We start from the raw sequence: 20,082 nt of genomic DNA, 5'->3' as shown, positions 1-20,082 counted from the left end.
CTGGTCTTGAACTCCTGACCTCAGGTGATCCATCCTTCTTGGCCTCCCAAAGTGCTGGGATTATAGGTGTGAGCCATCCTGCCTAGACCACTGTCTTAACCTCTTAACTGGTCTCCTTGCTTCCACCTGAGTCCTTCTCTAGCCTCTTCTACCACAACCAGGTTGATCAGGTCCCTTCTCGCTCAAACTTCTCCAATGACTACTCATCTACTTGATTAGATGCCAAAGTCCTCCCATGGCTTCCAAGGCCCTACATCATCTGGTCCCTGCTGCCTCTGGTACCTTTCCTCTCCTCCTCTTCAGGCATCCTGGCCTTCATGCTGTTGCTGGATCAAGCCAAGCCTGCTTCTGTCTCAGAATCCTCTGCCTGGACGCTCTTCCTCTGGACACCTGTATGGCTCCCTCTTTTCCTTCTAGCAACTTCTGTTCCAGTGTTATCTTTCTGGTGAGCCTATGCCTCAACCCATCACCTCACTCTGCTTTTTTTTGTCTTTGTAGCTCCTCCCCCCATTAAACATATTAGGTATTCATTTGTCTGTTTCTGTCTCTTCTGGCTATGTTGGCTCCATGATAGCTAGGACTTTGCTTTGTTCAAGGCGCAACCCTGGCACCTAGAAAGGTTTCAGCATGTAGCAAATCCTCCATAAATATTTGTTGAATGAATGAATAAATGAATGGAAGAGGATGCCTAATATCAGGGATGACTGTCCACAGTTTACAACAGGAACCACGAGGGAGCAGCACTGCAGATAACCAAGCCTCAAGCTTCCTTCTGGCTTGTGGAACCCATGGCCACCTTGAACTGGAGGATGGCAATGCTCCCGCCATGGTGCCAGGCATTTGGCACATATTAGCTCAAGCCCCCACCTCCCACTCATGGCAGTTAATCCTCATGGTAACTCACAGCACCAGGATATCCCCATTTTACGCCTGGGGGAACTGAGGCTTAGGGAGGTCAGGTAGTACAAAAATGACATGGGCAGGATTCAAATTCAGTTCTGTGTGTTCCAAAACACAGCTCCAGTTACCCGCTTCCGGGCTGTTGGTGAGAAAGACACAGATCCAGTCAGTGTCCTCGAGCCCCTGTTCCCAGAAAAACCTGCCAACAATTGTAAATTTCACAGCTGGCTTAGGTCTTTGCCACCCATTCTCTCTGTCTTCCTCCCCTCCATCCTCCCCCTGCACTATGACCAGCAGGGGCCACCGAGGGAACCTGCCTCCAGCCATCTGTGATGGGCTGCCTCCACCTGCATCCTCAGTGCCCCTCTACAAGCCATGGAGGCTGATGTTCATCTGGCCTGCAGCCCTGACTTGCCCTTTGTCCTGGAGGGAGGTCAGGAAGGAGGGGCTTGAGACCTCTCTAAGAGGAAAGGGAAGGACCAGATTGGGGAAAATCTAAGTTCAGAGAACAAAGGGAGCTCTTTGGTCAGAAATGCTCAGGAAGGGGAGCTCAGGGGAAATGCCCAGGAAGCCCTTCCTCAGGGCATGGTGGACACAGGGGAAGAGCCACCCAGCTGCTATAGGGCAGGGCTGCCACCAGGGACAGTGAGCTCACCACCAGGGGACAGTGAAATGAAAGCACTTTGCCGGCATACAGTGCTCTGCAACAGCTGGGGCTATTGTTACTGTTATTAAGATTGCATTTAGTGCTCAAGCCAGGTTGAATGCCCTCTTGCCAGAGACTTGCATATGATATGATTGTGCATTGAAAATCAAGATGAGCGGGCTGGGTGCGGTGGCTCATGCCTGTAATCCCAGCACTTTGGGAGGCCGAGGCGGGTGGATCCCTTGAGGCCAGAAGTTCCGAGACCAGCCTGGTCAATATGGTGAAACCCCATCTCTACTAAAAATACAAAAATTAGCTGGGTTCAATGACGGGCACCCCAGTAGCTGAAATCCCAGATACTCGGGAGACTGAGGCAAGGAGGATCACTTGAACTGGGGAGGTGGAGGTTGCATGAGCTGAGATTGTGCCACTGCACTCCAGCCTGGGTGACAGAGCAAGAGTTTGTATCAAAAAAAAAAAAAATTTAAGATGAGCTATGAATAAAATTAAGATGAGCTATCAAATGCCAAGTACTCACTAGGGTCAGACTCTGTGCTAGACCAGAGAACTGTGAGTAGGGGCAGCCAGGATGTTCAGGGGCCATGAAGTCCTGCTGCAGAGTGGATTCCCCACCCCTGTTGTGGCGATGAAGGAGTAAACTGGGCTCCACCCTTGTCCTTTTGTCCAGCTGTGGTTTGGCTAAGATTGAGCCCTGGACAAGCTCACTTGGGGTGTAGCCCTGGCTCCACCATTTTCTAGCTGTGCCATCTAGTCTAATTTCTTACCTCCTTGAGCCTCGGCTTCCCCATGTGTGGAATGGGCACACTGACCCCTCTCTTGTAGGACTTCTTCAGGGAAGCAAGGAGGCCATGTAAAGAAATGATGATAAGGCCTCATAAGTCCTTCACCTGTGATATCTTATTTGATCCTCACAACAACCCTCAGAGTCAGAGGACTAGCTGAAGTCACTCCCTCTATCCCCTTGCCCACTCCAAAGTCATACTTCAGCAAAGGATGCACAATGGTTTCATTTCATAGGCTAGAGATCTTTGGGCAATGTTTGCATGTGTTCTGGGCTCAGTGGGAAAAAAGTGCTACAATTGATTAGTGATGTCTGCTCTGGACACAGAAGTGGTGAATTTTGCAGCATGTGCAATCATTTGCCCTCCTTGCCCTCAAGTCCTTCCTTCTGTTGTTATCTATGTCTCTGCAGAGGTAACTGCCACAATGAGCAGAGCAAAAAACAGCAACATCTGGTCTGAATCCCAAATTCATTTCCCGAGTCCCTATCTCTCTCTATTTCCCCCCTCCCTCAGTACAGACTTATGTAGGGAGAAGGTGGCCAAAAGGTTGCACTGGAACCCATGCACTGCATATCACACCATCTCTGAGGGAGGCCCAAGCCCACTCAGAGGCCCTGCCAGGCTGCAATTCCTGCCAGCCTGCAGAAAGCCACCATGAGCCCAGCAAAGACAAGCCCTACTTGACTTCTCTGTGGATGATTTGATGCTACCTTCCATCCTTCTTCTTCCTGCTTTGCTATAGACTCAGTCTCCTCTGGGGCCCATAAATTCCCTCCTTCCTTAGATCTGTTCCCAAAGGCCAGAGGGAGTCAGGCTGCCCCAGTTTTTAAGGAGCTCCATGGAGCTGCCATCAGCTGGTGGCAGGAAGAGGTTGTAAAGCATCTGTTCTTGGAGCCTGCGTCCTGGGGGAGTCCTGGGCCACCCTGCCCAGCTAGGGCCTGATGGAGAAACTCCTCTACCTCCAGCCTTCCTGAAGAGCCAGGCTGGTTCTCCTACTCACTCAATGCTTGAGGCAGGTCCTCTGAAGCCTGGGAAATGGCTCACAGGCTTGGCATTTGCAGGCAGAGGAACTGACTTCCGCCTTGCAGCCACTTGGCCAAAAACCCCTCTAGTCAGGGTTTGCCTGCCTCTCCCTCTCTTGTTTTTGCCTCCTCCCTCTGCCTCGGTCTTCTCATCTGCCGAATTGAAGGGAGTGGGGGTAATGAAGGCTGCTGGTGCTGTCTCTGTGAGGCGCAGGGATGAGCTGAAATGTCTGAAAGTGAGATGGCATTGGGGGTGGGGAAGTGGGGGTGTCAGCAGTGCCAAGGAGGGCTCAGCCCAGCCTGGCTGATTAATGCCTGCCTGACTCCCGAGAGGCCGATGGACAAGCCTGCACCCCCAGGGCCTGCAGCCATGGAGGCTCACAGACCTCAGCTACAGGTGGACTGGTGCCGCTCACCTTGCCACCCTGTGCTGGGTGGACATACCTGTTCACTCTCTCCAGACCTCATGTGCACTGACTCCTAGGGATGGGGTCTTGCTTGGGAAACATTTGGGCTTGTTTTACCTTCTGCAGACTTTTCTGGCTACTCTTTGAAGCTGGCAGGAAGTAGGGGTGGAGAAGCCCAAACAGGAGCAGGCTATGGCTCCTACTCTAACTTTTCAATTTCTTGGGGGCTTTGGTATCTTCACATGTACCTGGCAAGCTCATTTTGGGGGCTAAGGAAGTTAAAGCCGTTCTGAATGTTTCTAAATGCACACAGCAGCTCCAGATCTGGAATGAGGAGTTAAAAACAGGGATGTGTGTCCAAGTGAGTGCCTGGGATTTCTGGGTTTCCTTCCCTAGCATTCCTATGCCTGTTTTTGGGGGTCTGGAGCACTCGGGGTTCAGCATCCTTCCCAGAACATGTGTGAGGGCCTCTGGTCTGTGAACCACAGAGGCTGCCCACAAAGCATCTGCTTCACCTCACCTCATTCACTTGTTCAGTTGCTCAGTAAACACTGAGCACCTCCTATGTGCCAGGGACTGAGCACGGTGCTGCAGGTGAACTGGAAACCCAGCACGGATGGCCCCTGCTTCCTGGACATTCACCATCCACCGGCGGCACGAACAAGTGAACAAGCAGAAGAGCTGTTTCATGAATGAGCAATTTCTAGATTGACTCTGAAGGGGTAGGGGGCTGAGATGGAGGCCAGGTCAGAATGACCATCTGTTGAGCTGATTCAGAGGCCCAAGAGTCTCCCTGGGCAGCTGGCAGTGATGGGTGTATGATAGGAGGGGAACTGAGGTTCATTTCCAGATTTCTGGCTTGAGCGCCCCAAACCCATACAGCAAAATCAAGTAAAGCTGCCCTAGAGGGCAAGACAGAGTTCAGTTTGGGTCAGGTTGAAGTCAGGTTAGGGGTGGGGGCTGCCCAAGGCAGACAGGCAGCAGGAGGAAGAAGGAATCAAAAGCCTAGGAAGAAACTAGAGTGGGAGGGACCCTTGGAAGCTACCGGCCTAGAGGCTGCAGCAGAAAGCAGAGTGAGGATGAGAAGGTCCGGTGAGTGCACAGCAAGAAGGGCTGGGGCTGCGCTGGAGCCCTGGGGGTCCAGCATTCCAGGGCAAGTGCAGGGAGAATCCTCTATCCTCCACCACTGCCAAAGGAGACCACAAATGGAAGGTCAGATGGTCTGATCAGCTGGCTGGAAGACACGGGGAGGACTCTTAGTCAGGGAACCTAAAGCAGGAGAAGTCATCACAAACAGAAGCACCCAACAGGGGCTGGGCATGGTGGCTCATACCTATAATCCCACCACTTTGGGAGGCCAAGGTGGGTGGATCACCTGAAGTCAGGAGTTCGAGACCAGCCTGGTCAAATGGTGAAACCCCGTCTCTATGAAAAACACAAAAAATTAGCCAGGCATGGTGGCGGCTGTCTGTAGTCCCAGCTACTTCGGGGGCTGAGTCAGGAGAATTGCCTGAACCTGGGAGATGGAGGTTGCAGTGAGCCGAGATCATGCCACTGCACTCCAGCCTGGGTAGAATGAAACTCGTCTCAAAAAAAAAAAAAAAAAAAGAAGCACCCAACAGGGTCAGATGCAGCTGAGAACTAGAATGGCTTTAACTACACAGAAGTTGATGGGATGTCAGGATGTGGGTGCACAAGCCAGACTGAAGCTGACTGCAGGTCCTGGAAGGGGACAGCGGGTGCTTCTTAGACAAGTTCAGACTGGAAATGTGAGCAGAAATTGGCAGAGACGATGACAGAGCCTCCATGGAGCCTCACAGCAGTCCTGAGCTCCTAGAACCCACCGGGTTTGGCGGACCCCTTTGTCTCAGAGAAGTATCTGGGTCAAAGTCATGGAGGGATCTGGTAGCAGAGTCAGGGGCTTCAGCTTCTCCCTGACCACTAGCCTCTAGCTCCTCCTCCAGGGTGTTTAATTATGTGTTTACTGATTCAACAAACATTTACTGAGTGCTTACTGCATGCTAGGTGTTGGGACTTTGGGTCAGGTTGAATGTCAGGTTAGGGGTGGGGGCTGCCCAAGGCAGACAGGCAGCAGGAGGAAGAAGGAATCAAAAGCCCAGGAAGAAACGAGTGGGAGAGACTCTTGGAAGCTTGAAAAAGGGCCTGGGCTTTACCCCAAAAGGTTCTGGAAAGCCCTCCTCACTCAGCATCCCCAGCCTTGACTTTTCCCAGCCTTGTCCATGCCGGCTGCTCCTGCCTGGTCAGCAGACGGGCAAGAACATGACCATCCCAGTGCTTTGCAGGGCAGGGGTCCCTGGGCTCTGAGGTGCCCTGAACAGAAGCCTCATCTGGCCTGGCTTTCCTTTCCCGATCATGCCACAGCAACAGTGACAATAGTAACAACAATTTATTCAGCCTGGACTATCCATCAGAAATCATCTTATTGGTTCTCACTGGAAATAATCTGTACCCTCCTTGGGTACCCACAGCAGCCAGGCTGCACACCACCACCCTCTGGACACCACTCTTTGAACAATGAACCCCACAGCTAGCTCATCCCCCTGGCGTGCCTGGTGACGATCTCACCCAGGTGGACATGCCAGTATCCCCTCCTCCCCCTGCAGCTATCCCTTGATATCCAGTGATTTAATAATCAGGGCTTCAACTTTTTAGAAGAGAGGCCCCCACCCCATGATGCATGTAATCAATGGCACAGATTTGAGCAGACATTGGCGAGTGGGGGAGGCATTACCCAGAGTGAGCATGGGAGACAGGAGAGGGTCCGCCTCTGAGGTTGGGGTCCCTGATTTCATACAGACTGACAGTCCTAACTTGTCAAGGTGAAGGGATGGGCAGTCATGCATGTCCTCCCAAATTACAGCAAGTGGTGGTAGTTTTGGGGGCTCAGGGAACATCATGGAAGAAAGCAGGTGGCTGCTTTGGGAGAAGTGAAAGGGGTCCTGGGCAAGGGTGGTGGCATGACTCAAGCTGGTGGAGACTAGGGGAGAAGTCAAGGAGGCTGCAGTCTTGGATGCTAGGGGTACCCCTGGCTGAGTTCGTCACTTGGACTCAGGCCTCAGGGAGCCACGAGAAGACTGCCGAGGGGCAAGATCATCTATTGGCTTCCGCAAATGAGGAACTTCATGGTGGGGATGCTTGGGATGGGTTTCCTTAGGAGAGTAAACCCCAAGGAGCGTGTTCTGTGGAACACCAGTCCCATGAAACATTCCTTGTGGTTAATGTTTGAGAGGAGGAGCGGGTTTTCTCTTACCTATGGGAGCCTCACAACACACATCACCATATATATATATAAAATTTTTAAAATTATATTTTTTATATATATATATATATATATATATATATATATATATATAAAATTTTTTTTTTTTCCTTGAGACGGAATTTTGCTCTGTCACCCAGGCTGGAGTGCTATGGTGTGATCTCAGCTCACTACAACCTCCGCCTACCGGATTCAAGCGATTCTCCTGCCTCAGATTCCTGAGTAACTGGAATTACAGGCACCCACCACCATGCCCAGCTAATTTTTGTATTTTTAGTAGAGAGGGGGTTTTACTATGTTGGCCAGGCTAGTCTCGAACTCCTGACTTCAAGTGATCCACCCACCTCAGCCTCCCAAAGTGCTGGGATTACAGGCATGAGCCACCATGCCAGCCACACATCACCATATTAAAAGCTCAGGAAAGTACTGCAGGAGCAAAACTTTCTTAACGTGACTCTCCCAGCATTTCCCCCACTTACTTGGCCATGGAGTCTTATTTGTGTGTGGGTGAGTGTCATCCCATTACTATCCCTCAGAGGAACTCTGATCCACACTTTGGGAAGGGCTGATACAGGAGAAACGCCAAAGTGTGATTTTCAGTTTTCAGGGAGCATCTTGCAGGTGTCAGGGGTCTTCTGTGTTGCCCTCTCCCCACCCAGCATGCCACATTAGCCTTTGGTTGGACACTCGCAGTTCTCTGGCCAAACACCTCAAGCTGGTCTCTGCAGCTCGACTCCAAGCTCTGCCCTTGCCTGGCCCCAGGCGGCAGAAGGACGTGGGGAGGAGACTCACAGGGGCAGGGATGTTTGAAGGACATGTCATCCTTGGAGCAGAACAGCGGAGCCAGCCTGCCCACGGGCACAGCTCTGACTTCTCGCAGGGAAGGCCCCTCCACTCACCTGCAGAGACACAAACAGGCAGGTGTTGGGGTGCCCATGCCACACCCACAGCCCCTGCAGGCTGGGTGCTCACATCTCCTGAACTGTCAACCTCTGGGAAAGAGGATGGTGACTTCTTTGAGAGCACGTGTCCAGTGTGGGCAAGGGCCCGGGGGACCTCTGGGCTGTGGAATGGGGAGAGGGTCACAGGGATGGCACAAGTGTGTGCTGGGGTCCCCGTGGTGGGTAGTGGTGGGCAGGAGATCACTCTCTCAGGTGGACCCTTGAGTGGGAATTAGAGGTTCCAGGGTTCTTCTGTCTCATGATGAATGTGTGAGATCCCGCTGTCTCAGACAACTTCAATGGACTGCGTCATCCTGAGCCACTTGGAACTATCAGGGCTGGGACACAGAGACCTGGAGAGGGTGAGGGGCTAGGTCAAGGTCTGACAGCTGGCTTTGGAAGAGTGTCCACTGACATCTAGCCCACATCATATTATTATTATTACTCCAACATAAATAAGATGAGGTTGTTCTTTTCATTCTCATTTTATAAACAAAGAAGTTGAGGCTCAGAGTGGTTATGCAGCTTGCCCAAGGCCACACAACTTCTAACTACTGGCTGAGACTTGAGTTCAGGTCAGCTTGACTCCAGAGCCCACACTGTCAGCCAGCACAATTCTTTAGAAGGCATCTCTATATTAAATTACTGATTCAGAAACAAAGGTCTACAGAATGAAAATGCTTCTTTCTCTCCCTCTCTGCTCCCCAGTGTGAACTTGATGAACACATGGATGTCTAGAACAGTGAGGGAGTGCCAGTGACTCCAATTTGCAATGGAGGAAACATTTTAAAAAGGTAACTCATGGTTGGGTGCAATGGCTCATGCCTATAATCCCAGCATTTTGGGAGGCAGTGGTGGGAGGATTGCTTGAGTCCAGGAGGTCAAGGCTGGTGTGAACCACGTTCACACCACTGCACTCCAGCTTGGGTGACCGAGTGAGACCCTCTCTTAAAAAAAAAGAAGAAAAGTGATCCATTCTCCCATGCTGCTAAAGATCTGAATTGGTTCAGTCTCTCCTGGTGTGTCCCCAAGGGACATGAGGCTGTAGGAACAGGAGGGACATAAGATTCTTATTTCTAGGGATGTGGTCACTTGCTTTGCAGAAACCAAACTGCACCTTTGGGGGTTGCTGAGCAGAGACCATGAGTGCCCAGCCCAGTGGACGTTTGCAGGGGAAAGCTGGCAGCCCTCAAGCCAATGGGAAGAGAGTTTGCCCCTGCAGGGGTCATGAGGGGTACATATGCCTCATCCCTAAAGCAAATTGAGGCTTGTTATCCCTGCTTGGGAGGGGCTACGAAGAATGTGAGAACGCCAAGGCTCAGAGAGGCAAAACGCTGCCAAGAAGTGGCAGAGTTGACATTAGCACTGAAGGATCAGACTTTTGAGCACAGTCTCTCCAAAGACAGTTCTCCGGTTCATCTGTTAACTAGAAACACCCAGTTTTTTCTCAGTGTGTTTTGCCTGCGTTTCCCTAGGAGGAAGCCTTCTGGGCACTGGGGCCTCCAGGTGTGGCTGGCATTCACCAAACACCTGCATGTGCCTAATGTCACCAATGGTGCTGCAACAGACCTTTGAGGCGGGGGACATCATGTCCATAGTGCAGACAGGAGAACAGGCTCAGGGAAAAAACCCATCCAAGGTCACAGCGAAGAGACAGAGGAAGAGCTGTGTACGAAGGGACCCTGTCACCCTCAGTGCCTCTCAGTTACTGCCAGGGTCACCCCCAGAGACCGGCTGCCCTGGTGCTCTGGCTGGCCTGCTTCTTAGACACACTTAGGCCAATTATCCTTCTGGACTATTCCCTCTCCCTGGCATGCCATTCCTTTCACTTGGCAAACTCCTATGTGCTGTCGACACCCAGATCAAGACACCTCTTCAGTGGGGTCCTCCTTGACGGCTGGAGACAGAATAATCACTCTGGCTGTGTTTCTGTCACACATGGATGCCCTTCCAGGACAACTCTGGATCTAAATTATTCTAGACCAGTAGCTCCTTGAGGGCGTGGAGGGTCAGTGCGGCCCCTGCAAACTAGCTCAGGGCTGGGAACTGAGGGGAAGTTCAACAGTGCATGGAAACACTAGAGCAAGCGAACCTTGGCCCGACGCGAATGCGCGACTGAGGGGTGGAGGCTGCCTGTCCAAGGTGCTTGACTTGCTGAAGAGAAGGATCTCTATGCAAAGAGCTGAGATGCGTCCCAGGCATCTTGTTGCCCTTGGTGACCACGATGCTGACAATAGCCAGGGCTGCCACTCCCTGCCTCTTGTAACACCATCAGCACCTTACACAGAGCCTCCCACTGCAACCTCCCAGCACCCTGGGCTTGCATGCATTGATTCATTTCCCAAGCATCTGCACAGTGTCCTACAAAACCCTTGGAAAACACATGGAGGGGCTTTGGGGGTTCTAAAATAGAAGCTGGATTTTCAATCTGGCTGCCTGTTTCCTTCTCCCTTTCCCCACTCCAGGATTTCTGCCTGAGGCCGCAGAAGAAAACCGCTCCCTGGTGGCGTCATACCCTCCGCTAGGGTAGTGCTCTGTTGGGGTCATCAAGACAAAGGAGGTGGGTGTGGGGGGTCCAGGTGAGCAAGCGCCCATCCTGGTTTCCTGCATGCATGTGACTGGTGATGCTGTGAGGAGACAGCCATGAGGGGCACAGATGGGCTGGGACTGTGGTTCCTTTGCCAGGGGTTGGGGTCAGGGTCCCGGGTGGGGGCGGGGGTGGGCCCACCCAGCTGCTGGGCCAAGCATGGTCACCTCTTCCCTGCCTGCCCCCTTTGAGCCCAGCATGCGAGGCTTGCTCCTGCCGGTGACTCATCTCCAACTGGATTGTCTGGCTGGGAACTCGAGGGCGGGCGGGTGGCACTCCAGGCTTTGAAGTGGCTGAATGGTGTGTGGCAAGTCCACGTCATTCCCACACCCCTTCACATCCCTGCTCCTGGAATATCTCCACTTGGGGCTCTAATGTGACACTCAGAGTTGGGCAGGGGAGTGTGTGGCTAAGGGGAGGGAGCCTGGGTCTGCCTAGGCACTGGTGACAGGGGAGCCTTGTGGCAGAGGCTCACAGAGCTGGAAGGCCCCGGGAGCGGCCAGCCTTGCTCTGTGGGCGGCTGACAGAGACAGGCTGCGGGGGTGGGCTGGCCTTGTGAAAGAGGCCACAGGATGGCAGCCTGTTCACACAACCCCTGCTCAGCTGCTGCCACATGCTGTCAGCTTCCTGGATCCTCAAAACAAATCCCCAATTCACAGATGACAACACTGAGACTCAGAAGAATAAGGGGTCTGATGAGGTGGTGAGCCCCCTGCCCCAAGAGGGTTCCTAGGAGGATTTGAAGCAGGAAATTGGCTTGCTTAGCTTTTCTCTCTTTGGGAAGGTGGAGGGGCATCAGGTGAGGGAGGCAGGAGGAGGGGAGCATGGGAAGCTGTGGCCAGAGGTGATGTGACCTAAACAAAGGCAACAGTGACAACGGTGACCTCAGAGGAGGGGCAGAGGCTGCCATCACTGGTTCAAGTATTAACTGAAAGTCCCGGCTGGGTGCAGTGGCTCACGCCTGTAATCCCAGTACTTTGGGAGGCTGAGGAGGGTGGATTACTTGGGGTCAGGAATTTGAGACCAGCTGGGCAACATGGTGAAACTCCGTATCTACTAAAAACACAAAAAAAATAGCTGGGTGTTGTGGTGTGTGCCTGTAGTCCCAGCTACTCAGGAAGCTGAGGCAGGACAGTCGCTTGAAGCTGGGAGGTAGAGGCTACAGTGAGCTGAAATTGTGCTGCTGCACTCCAGCCTGGGTAACAGAGGGAGACTCCGTCAAAGAAAAAGAAAAAGAAAAAGGAAAAGAGAAAGGAAGGAAGGAAGGAAAGGAAGAAGGAAGGAAGGAAAGAAGGAAGGAAGGGAAGGAAGGAAAGGAAGGGAGGAAAGGAAGGGAGGAAGGAAGGGAGACCCTGGTGCACCAGATTTCAGGTGCTGGGGACAGACTGGTGAGCAGTCTGACACTCTGATAGTCCCTTTCTGACTAGGGCTGGAGATGCAATGGTAATGATAGAGTCTGTGAGCTAACAGCAGGAGAAGGAACAGAGGCAGGGTGTGCGGGTAGCGATTGCACTGTTAGATGGTTAGATACAGTAGCTGCAGAAAGCCTTAGTGAGAGGGTGACAGGTAAGCGAAGACTGGAGGAAGCGAGCTAGGTGGGCAGATACCTGGGGAGAGAGGATTCCGGGTAGAGGTAGCAGAGAGAGCAAAGGACCCTGGGTGGGAACATGCTTGGTGGGTTTTAGGGACAGATGAATCCGATAGAGAGGGTGAGGAAGAAGGAGGAGTGTAGGGTGAGTCCCTGTGTCTGGCTGGGTGACCGGCAGATGGTGGAGATGGGAGAGATGGTGACTCCAGGTCTAGACAGCCCAGACAAGCACTGTGTCCCCGGCACTCAGTGTGGTGCCTCATACATGGGAAGTGCTCAGAGACTGTTTGCTGAATGAGCGCATGATGCCATCTCGCAGGGGTTTCATGGATAGACAGGTGTGTATGTGATTGTCTAGAGCCAGAAGGAAGTCAGAAAATCCCAGGGCCTTTGGTCAGTTGCACTGATCTTGAAAGGATGGCATGTGCCTCACCAAGGCAGGGTCTAACTCATGACGCTGCAGGCGGGGGCCCTCAGGCAGCAGACAACACCTTCCTCCTGTCCCAGGAAGGTCTTCATGTGAGGTGAGACCCGGCTAGTAACTTCCCTAATAGAAAACATAGGTTGGCCAGTGTGGATGCCCTCATGTTTGTCATATGTCCACTGAATAAAGGAATCAACGAATTTAGGAGTGGGTGAGAAAAGCAATGAGAGGCAAGCGGCAGAGAGGTGGGCAGGAGGCACTGAGGTTTGCAAACAGGTAACTTGGTCCTGATACTAGAAAAGGGATGCAGGTATTTGATAGCCTTCAAAGCAAGGAGGCTTTCTTTGTTTTTTGAGATGAGGTCTCACTCTGTCACCCAGACTGGAGTGCAGTGGCGCGATCTCAGCTCACTGCAACCTCCACCTCCTGGGTTCAAGCGATTCTTGTGTCTCAGTCTCCTGAATATCTGGGATTACAGGCATGCACCACCATGCTCTGCTAATTTTGTATTTTAGTTGAGATGGAGGTTTCACCATGTTGGTCAGGCTGGTCACCAACTCCCAACTTCAGGTGATCTGCCTGCCTCGGCCTCCCAAAGTGCTGTGATTACAGGCATGAGCCACTGGGCCTGGCTGCAAGGATGCCTCTGTCTCCATGCAACATTGGCCACATGTGTGCTCTACTGGTGGTGGCCAGGGTGTGTCTGGAGATTACTAGGTCTCCATGTTGCCTTAACTGAACTGGAGTAGCCCTCTACAGAATCAACTGCCAGCCCCTTTCCACCATCACAGCCCAAACTTAGAAGGCTTGATTTACTAACTGCATAAACCAGTCCATCTGAGAATTGTAAATAGGTCCTGACCAAGTGTGTAGAGAAGCCTGATTCAGGGCGCCAAAAATACAAACAGAAACACAGACAAGCATTATTTGTAGCAGTGAAGAGGAAATTGGGATGTTGAGCAAAGCCCAACATCCGATAAGGGAAGATAGGCTGAGCAAACCATAGCACACGGTTACAATGAAATATTATATGGGTGTGAAATCATCTTTCTTTCTTTCTTTTTTTTTTTTTGAGACGGAGTTTCGCTCTTGTTGCCCAGGCAATAGTGCTATCTTGGCTCACCGCAACCTCTGCCTCCCAGGTTTAAGCACTTCTCCCTCCTCAGCCTCCTGAGTATCTGGGATTACAGGCATGTGCCACCACGTCTAATTTTGTATTTTTAGTAGAGACTGGGTTTCCCCATGTTGGTCAGACTGGTCTTGAACTCCCGACTTCAGGTGGTCTCCCCACCTTGGCCTCCCAAGGTGCTGGGATTACAGACGTGAGCCACCTCACCCAACTGCGGCTGTGAAATCATGTTTCTAAAGAAATGTTAGGCTGGGTGCAGTGGCTCACGTCTGTAATCCCGAAACTTTGGGAAGCTGAGGTGGGTGGATCACTTGAGGTCAGGAGTTTGAGATCAGCCTGGCCAACATTCTCTTTTTCTTATCTCCATAAATCATATAAAAATTAGCTGGGCATAGTGGCGCAAACCTGTAATCCCAACTACTCAGGAGACTGAGGCAGGATAATTGCTTAAACTCGGGAGGCAGAGGTTTCAGTGAGCCAAGATTGTGCCACTGCACTCTAGCCTGGGACAGAGTAAGGCTCCATTTCATGAAAAAAAAAAAAAAAAAAAAAAAATATATATATATATATACACACACACACACACACACACACACACACACATATATTTCTCATAAAGACTTTCAGTCCAGTCTAAAGATGACTCTCTGGGGGAAAAAAGCACTAACATGTTCATGGTCACTGTGCTCTCTGGTGGTGGTGGGATTAAGGAGGATTTTAATGCTTTTTACATTTTTAATAATTTTATAATTTTTTTACATGAACATGTATGACTTTCATAACAACCTAAAAAATCATTAAAATGAAGATTCGAAAAAAACATTTTGTGCCAACAAAATAAAAAGCAATTAAGTGAACAAGTCAGTGATTGTTAATTCATTAGAAGTTGTGGGGTTTTTGTTTGTTTGTTATAAAGAGCCAGGGTTGCCTAGGCTGGTCTTGAACTCCTGGGCTCAGGTGATTCTGCCTTAGCTTCTGGAGCAGCTGAGACTACAGGCATGTGCCACCATGCCCAGCTGTTCTCAGTGAAAAATGTTAAAGCTAACTTAATTGCCTTTGAACATGTCATTTGTTATTGGAATTTTTTTTTTCTTTGAGATGGAGTCTTGCTCTGTTGCCCAGGTTGGAGTACAACGGTGTGATTTCGGCTCACTGCAACCTCTGCCTCCCAGGTTCAAAGGATTCTCCTGCCTCAGCCTCCTGAGCAGTTGGGATTACAGGGATTAGCGCCCAGCTAATTTTTGTATTTTTAGTAGAGACAGGGTTTCACCATGTTGGTCAGGCTGGTCTCAAACTCCTGACCTCATGATCTGCCCGCCTTGGCCTCCCAAAGTGCTGGGATTACAGGCATGAGCCATCACGCCCAGCAAGAAATATATATATTTTTAAATTTACTTGTCATTGAACTTACTGATAAGAAGCCTTATTATAATACTAGAAAAATAATATCCATTGTTTTTAACCTTTATCAAATTATCCCTGGCACTTGAACAAGTCCTATTTGCCAAATATTTGAGGGAATGGTTTCTGCTATAAACTTAATGTTTTATTTTCAATCTATCTATACACTTGGCAAAAATAATAACAATAATAGACCATATGTTTGTAAAGAACTTTATAATTTTGGAAGGCACAGTAAGTGCTGGGTACTAGTCTAAGCTCTGAGGATATTATAGTGAATAAACCAGTTAAAAGTCCTTGCCCTTGCAGGGCTCACATTATATCAGTGTGGGCATACAATAAACAAATGAGTAAGATATATAGATGTTGGGGACTGTAAGGGGTCTGGAGAAAAATGGAGAGAAGAGGGATAGGTAATGAACAGGGAGCTGATCTTTTAAATCAGTTTGATTACTATTCAAACAGGAAGAAAAGGTGTCTAAAAATACTATAGCCTGTGGACAATTAACATATTCTTTTTCAGAATGATTGAAGATATACATGAAATAATTATTCTAGGCCCAGCGAGGTGGCTCACGCCTGTAATCCCAGCACTTTGGGAGGCCGAGGCGGGTGGATCATGAGGTCAGGAGTTTGAGACCATCCTGGCCAACACGGTGAAACCCTGTCTCTATTAAAAAAAAGAAAAGAAAAGAAAGAATCATTCTAATAACTGATTACATGTCATCTAAATTACAATGGGTTAATTATCAGTTTTACAAATTCAAACAATTATGATGAGTCATAGTGATGGTTTAAGTATTCTATACCTGGCAGGGTTAGATGGTCCTTAAATTTTCTAAGCTTCAGTGTTCTCATCAATAAAATGGGGACAATTATGGTTCCTAAATCAGAGAGCTAGTTATCAGAAATCAAAAAGAAAATGTGTACGTTTAGGAAGCAGCCTGTGTGCGACACATATTCACAGGGTCAACACCGCAGGCCACGGCAGAGGTCCGCTGGACATGGCTATGTGCTATCTGTATGATTTCTTCATCCTCACACTATTCTGGGAGGTGTATAATGTTTATTTCCATTTTCAAGAGGGAACTGAGGCTGTGAAGGATGAGTCTGCTGCCCAGAACCACATGCTATAAACCCAGGTGGTCCAGCTCCAAAAAATTGCTCTCAGCTGTGACTCTTGTTTGTGCCTGCTTGCTAAGGGACTGCAGAAGCCCTCCTGGCCTCAGTTTCTCCCTTTAGGAGGCTGAGAGCAGATGCTCCTCACCCTGTCCTCTGAGTACTTCCAGGGCAAGGGCTTCAGGCAATGGCCCTCTGAAGGTGTCTGGCTGGTTACTCCCAAAGCCTGACAGTAATGCCTGCATCCCTGTCACGTTCCCCACTGGCTGTGTTCCAAATCCTGACTGAAGCAGGAGACTCAAACCTAATTAGTTCCTGATTAACTCCTTTGGGAAGATGAGGAGTGAGGATTTTGGAAGACACAGCCATGTGACCCCTAGTGGGTGAATGGGCTAGGGGAGGGAGGAGCTACAGAGGAAGAAGAGAGAGGGGGTTTCTGTGTAGAAGGAGTCCCCAAGAGACAGCTCATCCTGCCTGTCTCACCAGGCACCCTGCAAGCCCCCTGGCACCATGTGGACATGTTTCCTCATTTGAGATTCCTCCCCGATCCCTGTTCTGGGCGGCTGGGCCACAGGTGGCTAGGGACCAACATGGGTGTGAACTGGACCACGGCTTTCTTCCCATGGCTCCTGGCTGCCTTCCCACTTCTTGCCACCTCCAGGATCTCAGCATCCCCCTACTAGCCCCTGGGCCTCTGCCCTCCTCTGCTCTGGGTCTAAGGCCCCAGCCGCACACACTGGGGCAAATCCCTTCCTGGGGACACCCTGCTCTGAAATTGTAACCTCCCAGTCTATCACTGGCTCCATTTCCTTCCTAACATCCATTTCTGGTGCATCGCAGTCTGCAAGAGATCAAGACTGAGACCCCTCAGGCTGTCTCCCTGGTGCTTCTGGCTGCCTGTCTGAACCATCAGATGCATTGGTGTGTCCAAGCTGCCTGACAGCCTGATGGCTCCTCAGGGAAAGCAATCCTCTACCCAGGAGTGGAGGGAGGTGCGTTAATTCCCTTGTACAGAGCTCCAGCAATGGGCAAGTGCCCCTCTCTGGGGCAGCAGACACCAGCCAAGGGCAAAAGGAAAAAGGGTGCGCCTTACAATCAGATGCAGCCTTTTCACCCTGGGTAGCAGGGGAGAACTGGGCTGGGCGGCAGAGAGCCTTGGAGAGGGGAGTGTCTGAGAAAGGCTGGGCCCTAAGGAGAAAGTTCTGCTGTCAATGGCTTGGGGGATTCAAAGGTCCCCTTGGAGGGGGCTGGGGGCACCACTTCAGATTCAGAGGAACTCAATCTCGGCAACTACTGGTGCTGGACACCTGTAGCCCCCTGCAATTGACCGCTGGCTGCATGCCAGGCACCAGGCTACATGCCCCCACCAGCGTCATCTCATTTAATCCTTGCAATTCACCTTCACCATGTTTCAAATAAGGAAACTGAGGCTCAGAGAGGTTTGTGTCTTGCCTAAAGTTGTACAGCCGGGAAGTACAGCCAAGCTCACGTTCTGGTTGTACAGCCAAGCCCACGTTATGGTTCCAAAGCCCTTAAACATCCTGCTCATAACAGACTCCTGCTTACTTTCAGATGAGGAAACTGAGGCACAGGGTGGTAAAGTCTCTCGTTCCAGCAGAGCAGTTAGGATGTTTGAGTTCAGAGTGGCATGTTCTCTCGGCAAGTGCCCGTCGGAAATCGTGACTCAAGACCAAGGACCCCTGAAACCCTGTCTCGCACCAGTCACTTGTGCCCTCCCTTTCCCAGCCTGTCCCTGACCACCCATGCCAGCACCCGCCCCAGATGGAGAGGGCAGCCCCAGGTCCTCACTGCTCTCCAGCCTCCAGACCGTGGAGCCCGATGGGGAGAGAGGAAGGGCAGCGAGAGTCAGCTGGGGGTGGGGTGGGCCCTGCCCCTGGGGAGCCGCGGCGGTGCCACTCAGCGCTGCGCAGTCAGTAGTAGCTGCCGCCTGGTACTCAGCCTCGGGTCCCTCTGACAGCGCAAGGGAAAGTCTGCATCAAAGGGGGAGAAGATGCGGAGGGCGCGTTCCTTCTCCCACGCTCGGCGCTGAGACAGAGGCACTGAGACAGGGGCATACCCTGGGCGACTTGCCCGTTGAAGGGTCAAACTTCCTAGCTCAAGGGGGTGGAGGTGGATTCAAACTCCAAACTCCGCGAAGCCCCAGCCCTTTTCCCCCTCCCACCCTGGCCGAGAGTGCGCCCTAGTTTTCCCTTCTTGGTTGGGTTGTCCAGGGATCCCCAAAACCCAGGGCGCGGAGCTGAGGAGGCTGTTATGGGTTCCCTATACGGGGTGGATGCTCGTCGGGGTCTCAAGTCAGGCAGAAACCTTGGATACTTCCCCTTCCCCGCGGCCCGAGGGCGCGCTCGGGGTCAGCGTCGGCTCGCGCAGGTGGCTCGTACAGGGTCGAGGGTCCGCGGGAGACCCGGGATCCCGCTCCGTTCCGAGCGCGCTGCGGTTCCGCTCCGGACCGCACATCCTCCCGCTCCGCGCACGGAGGCTCCGCGCGGCGCGCCTCCGGGTGTGTCGTTCGTGGACACCGCAGCTGAGCGCCGGGGTAGGGGGCCGGGACCCCCCCGCCCGCCCCTCCCCCGCGCCGCCCGGCCCCACGCCCCTTACTCGGCTTGGCTGCCGCGCTCCGCTCCGTGCGCCGCAGCGCCGACTCCAGCTTCGGCTCCAGCTCCGCTTCCCGCTCCGGCTCCGGCTCCCGCTCGGGTTCCCGCTCGGAGGCCACTGCGCTCGGGCTCGGGCGTCGCGGGGGGCGCGCCGCTCAGCCTCGCCCAGCTGGGCGCGCAGGGGCGGGGCCGGGCGAGCCGGGCCGACCCGCCGCCCGTGATCCCGGGCCGAGGCGGCGGCGGCGGCGGCGGCGGCGGCTTCCCAGGCCCCGGCCCCGGCCCCGGCCCCGGCCCCGGCCCTGCCGCAGCCCCGCCCGGCCGCCCGTCGTCTCCGCGCCGCCGCCCACGCCACCGTCACCGGCTCCGGCCCCCCTCGGCGGCGGCGCGGCTCCCGGGCCTCAGCACCGTGGCGCCGCGGCCCGGGTCACTCCGAGATGGAGGGACGAGGGTGACGGGGGAGGGCCGCGCCGCGCCCCTCTGCGCACAGCCAGCCCGACACCCACACAGCGGCAGGCGGGGCAGGGCGGCGAGAAGGCCGGGAAATGCGGGAGGCCGGCGCACCAGCCAGACGTGTGAAGAGGACACACAGGCGTGTGTAGGGAATGACACACGGACGCGAGCGGGGAGCCACTGACACGTGCAAAGAAGGGTAGACAAACGAGGTATCAGGGAAGGACAGCCAGACAGGCTGGACCGAGGCTAGGCTGGGCATTTGAGCAGGGGACCCGTGTCGCGGGAAGAGAGCAAAGGGCAGGATGGAGAGGGGGACCCAGCGTGGATGGGTCGCTGAAAGGGGCAGGCGAGCCTGGCAGGGCCTTCCGCTCGCAGTTACTGGCAGGTGAGTTCTGGGATGCTAGCTAGGCCTGGCCGAATGCTTCCCTCGGAGCCACCAGCAGGCCTGGTTCCTTCACCTTCTCACCCTCCCTGTGCCCCTGTTCCCTGCTGCCCAAACCTCAGGGCAATGAGCTCAGCCCTGGCAGGTGGAAGTCTGCCTCCATCCGAGGTTCCAGGCTTCCAGGACCTGCTCTGTCCCCACCCTGCTTTGGGGCTTTGGACGAATCTCAGCCCATCTTCCAGGCCTCCCTGTCCTCATTAGGATATTGCTCCCTATGACTGCAGCCCTAATGTGTTGGGGTGCTCTACAGCATCCTGGAGTTATTTAACCTCCGCTACTTGCCTGGGAACGCCAAGGAGGGCAGTCTGAGTAGTGCTGCAGGGGTCTG

At 52.8% G+C, this 20,082-nt stretch overlaps 1 protein-coding gene across 2 annotated transcripts in view; it reads right to left on the bottom strand.

Moving 5' to 3' along the window:
• BEAN1 (brain expressed associated with NEDD4 1) overlaps positions 1-19,000 on the bottom strand; it is a 58,222-nt gene extending 39,222 nt beyond the window's left edge. The window contains exons 1-2 of one of the 2 annotated variants that reach the window (XM_064383159.1): positions 18,864-19,000; positions 7,851-7,957 (exon numbers count right to left, since the gene is read on the bottom strand). In XM_064383159.1, the coding sequence (XP_064239229.1) occupies positions 7,851-7,875 (25 nt within the window). In that variant the 5' untranslated portion in view covers positions 7,876-7,957; positions 18,864-19,000. The remainder of the gene's footprint in view (positions 1-7,850; positions 7,958-18,863) is intronic. The other variant, XM_064383160.1, reaches the window with a different exon arrangement.
• Between the last annotated feature and the right edge of the window lie 1,082 nt (positions 19,001-20,082).

The sequence above is a fragment of the Aotus nancymaae genome, unplaced genomic scaffold (genome assembly GCF_030222135.1).
Source record: "Aotus nancymaae isolate 86718 unplaced genomic scaffold, 86718_ANA_hifiasm-v0.15.2.pri h1tg000030l, whole genome shotgun sequence".
In the NCBI taxonomy this organism is placed as follows: domain Eukaryota; kingdom Metazoa; phylum Chordata; class Mammalia; order Primates; family Aotidae; genus Aotus; species Aotus nancymaae.
The sequence above is the reverse complement of the archived record's forward strand: the minus strand, read 5'-3'. Positions and strand labels throughout refer to the sequence as shown.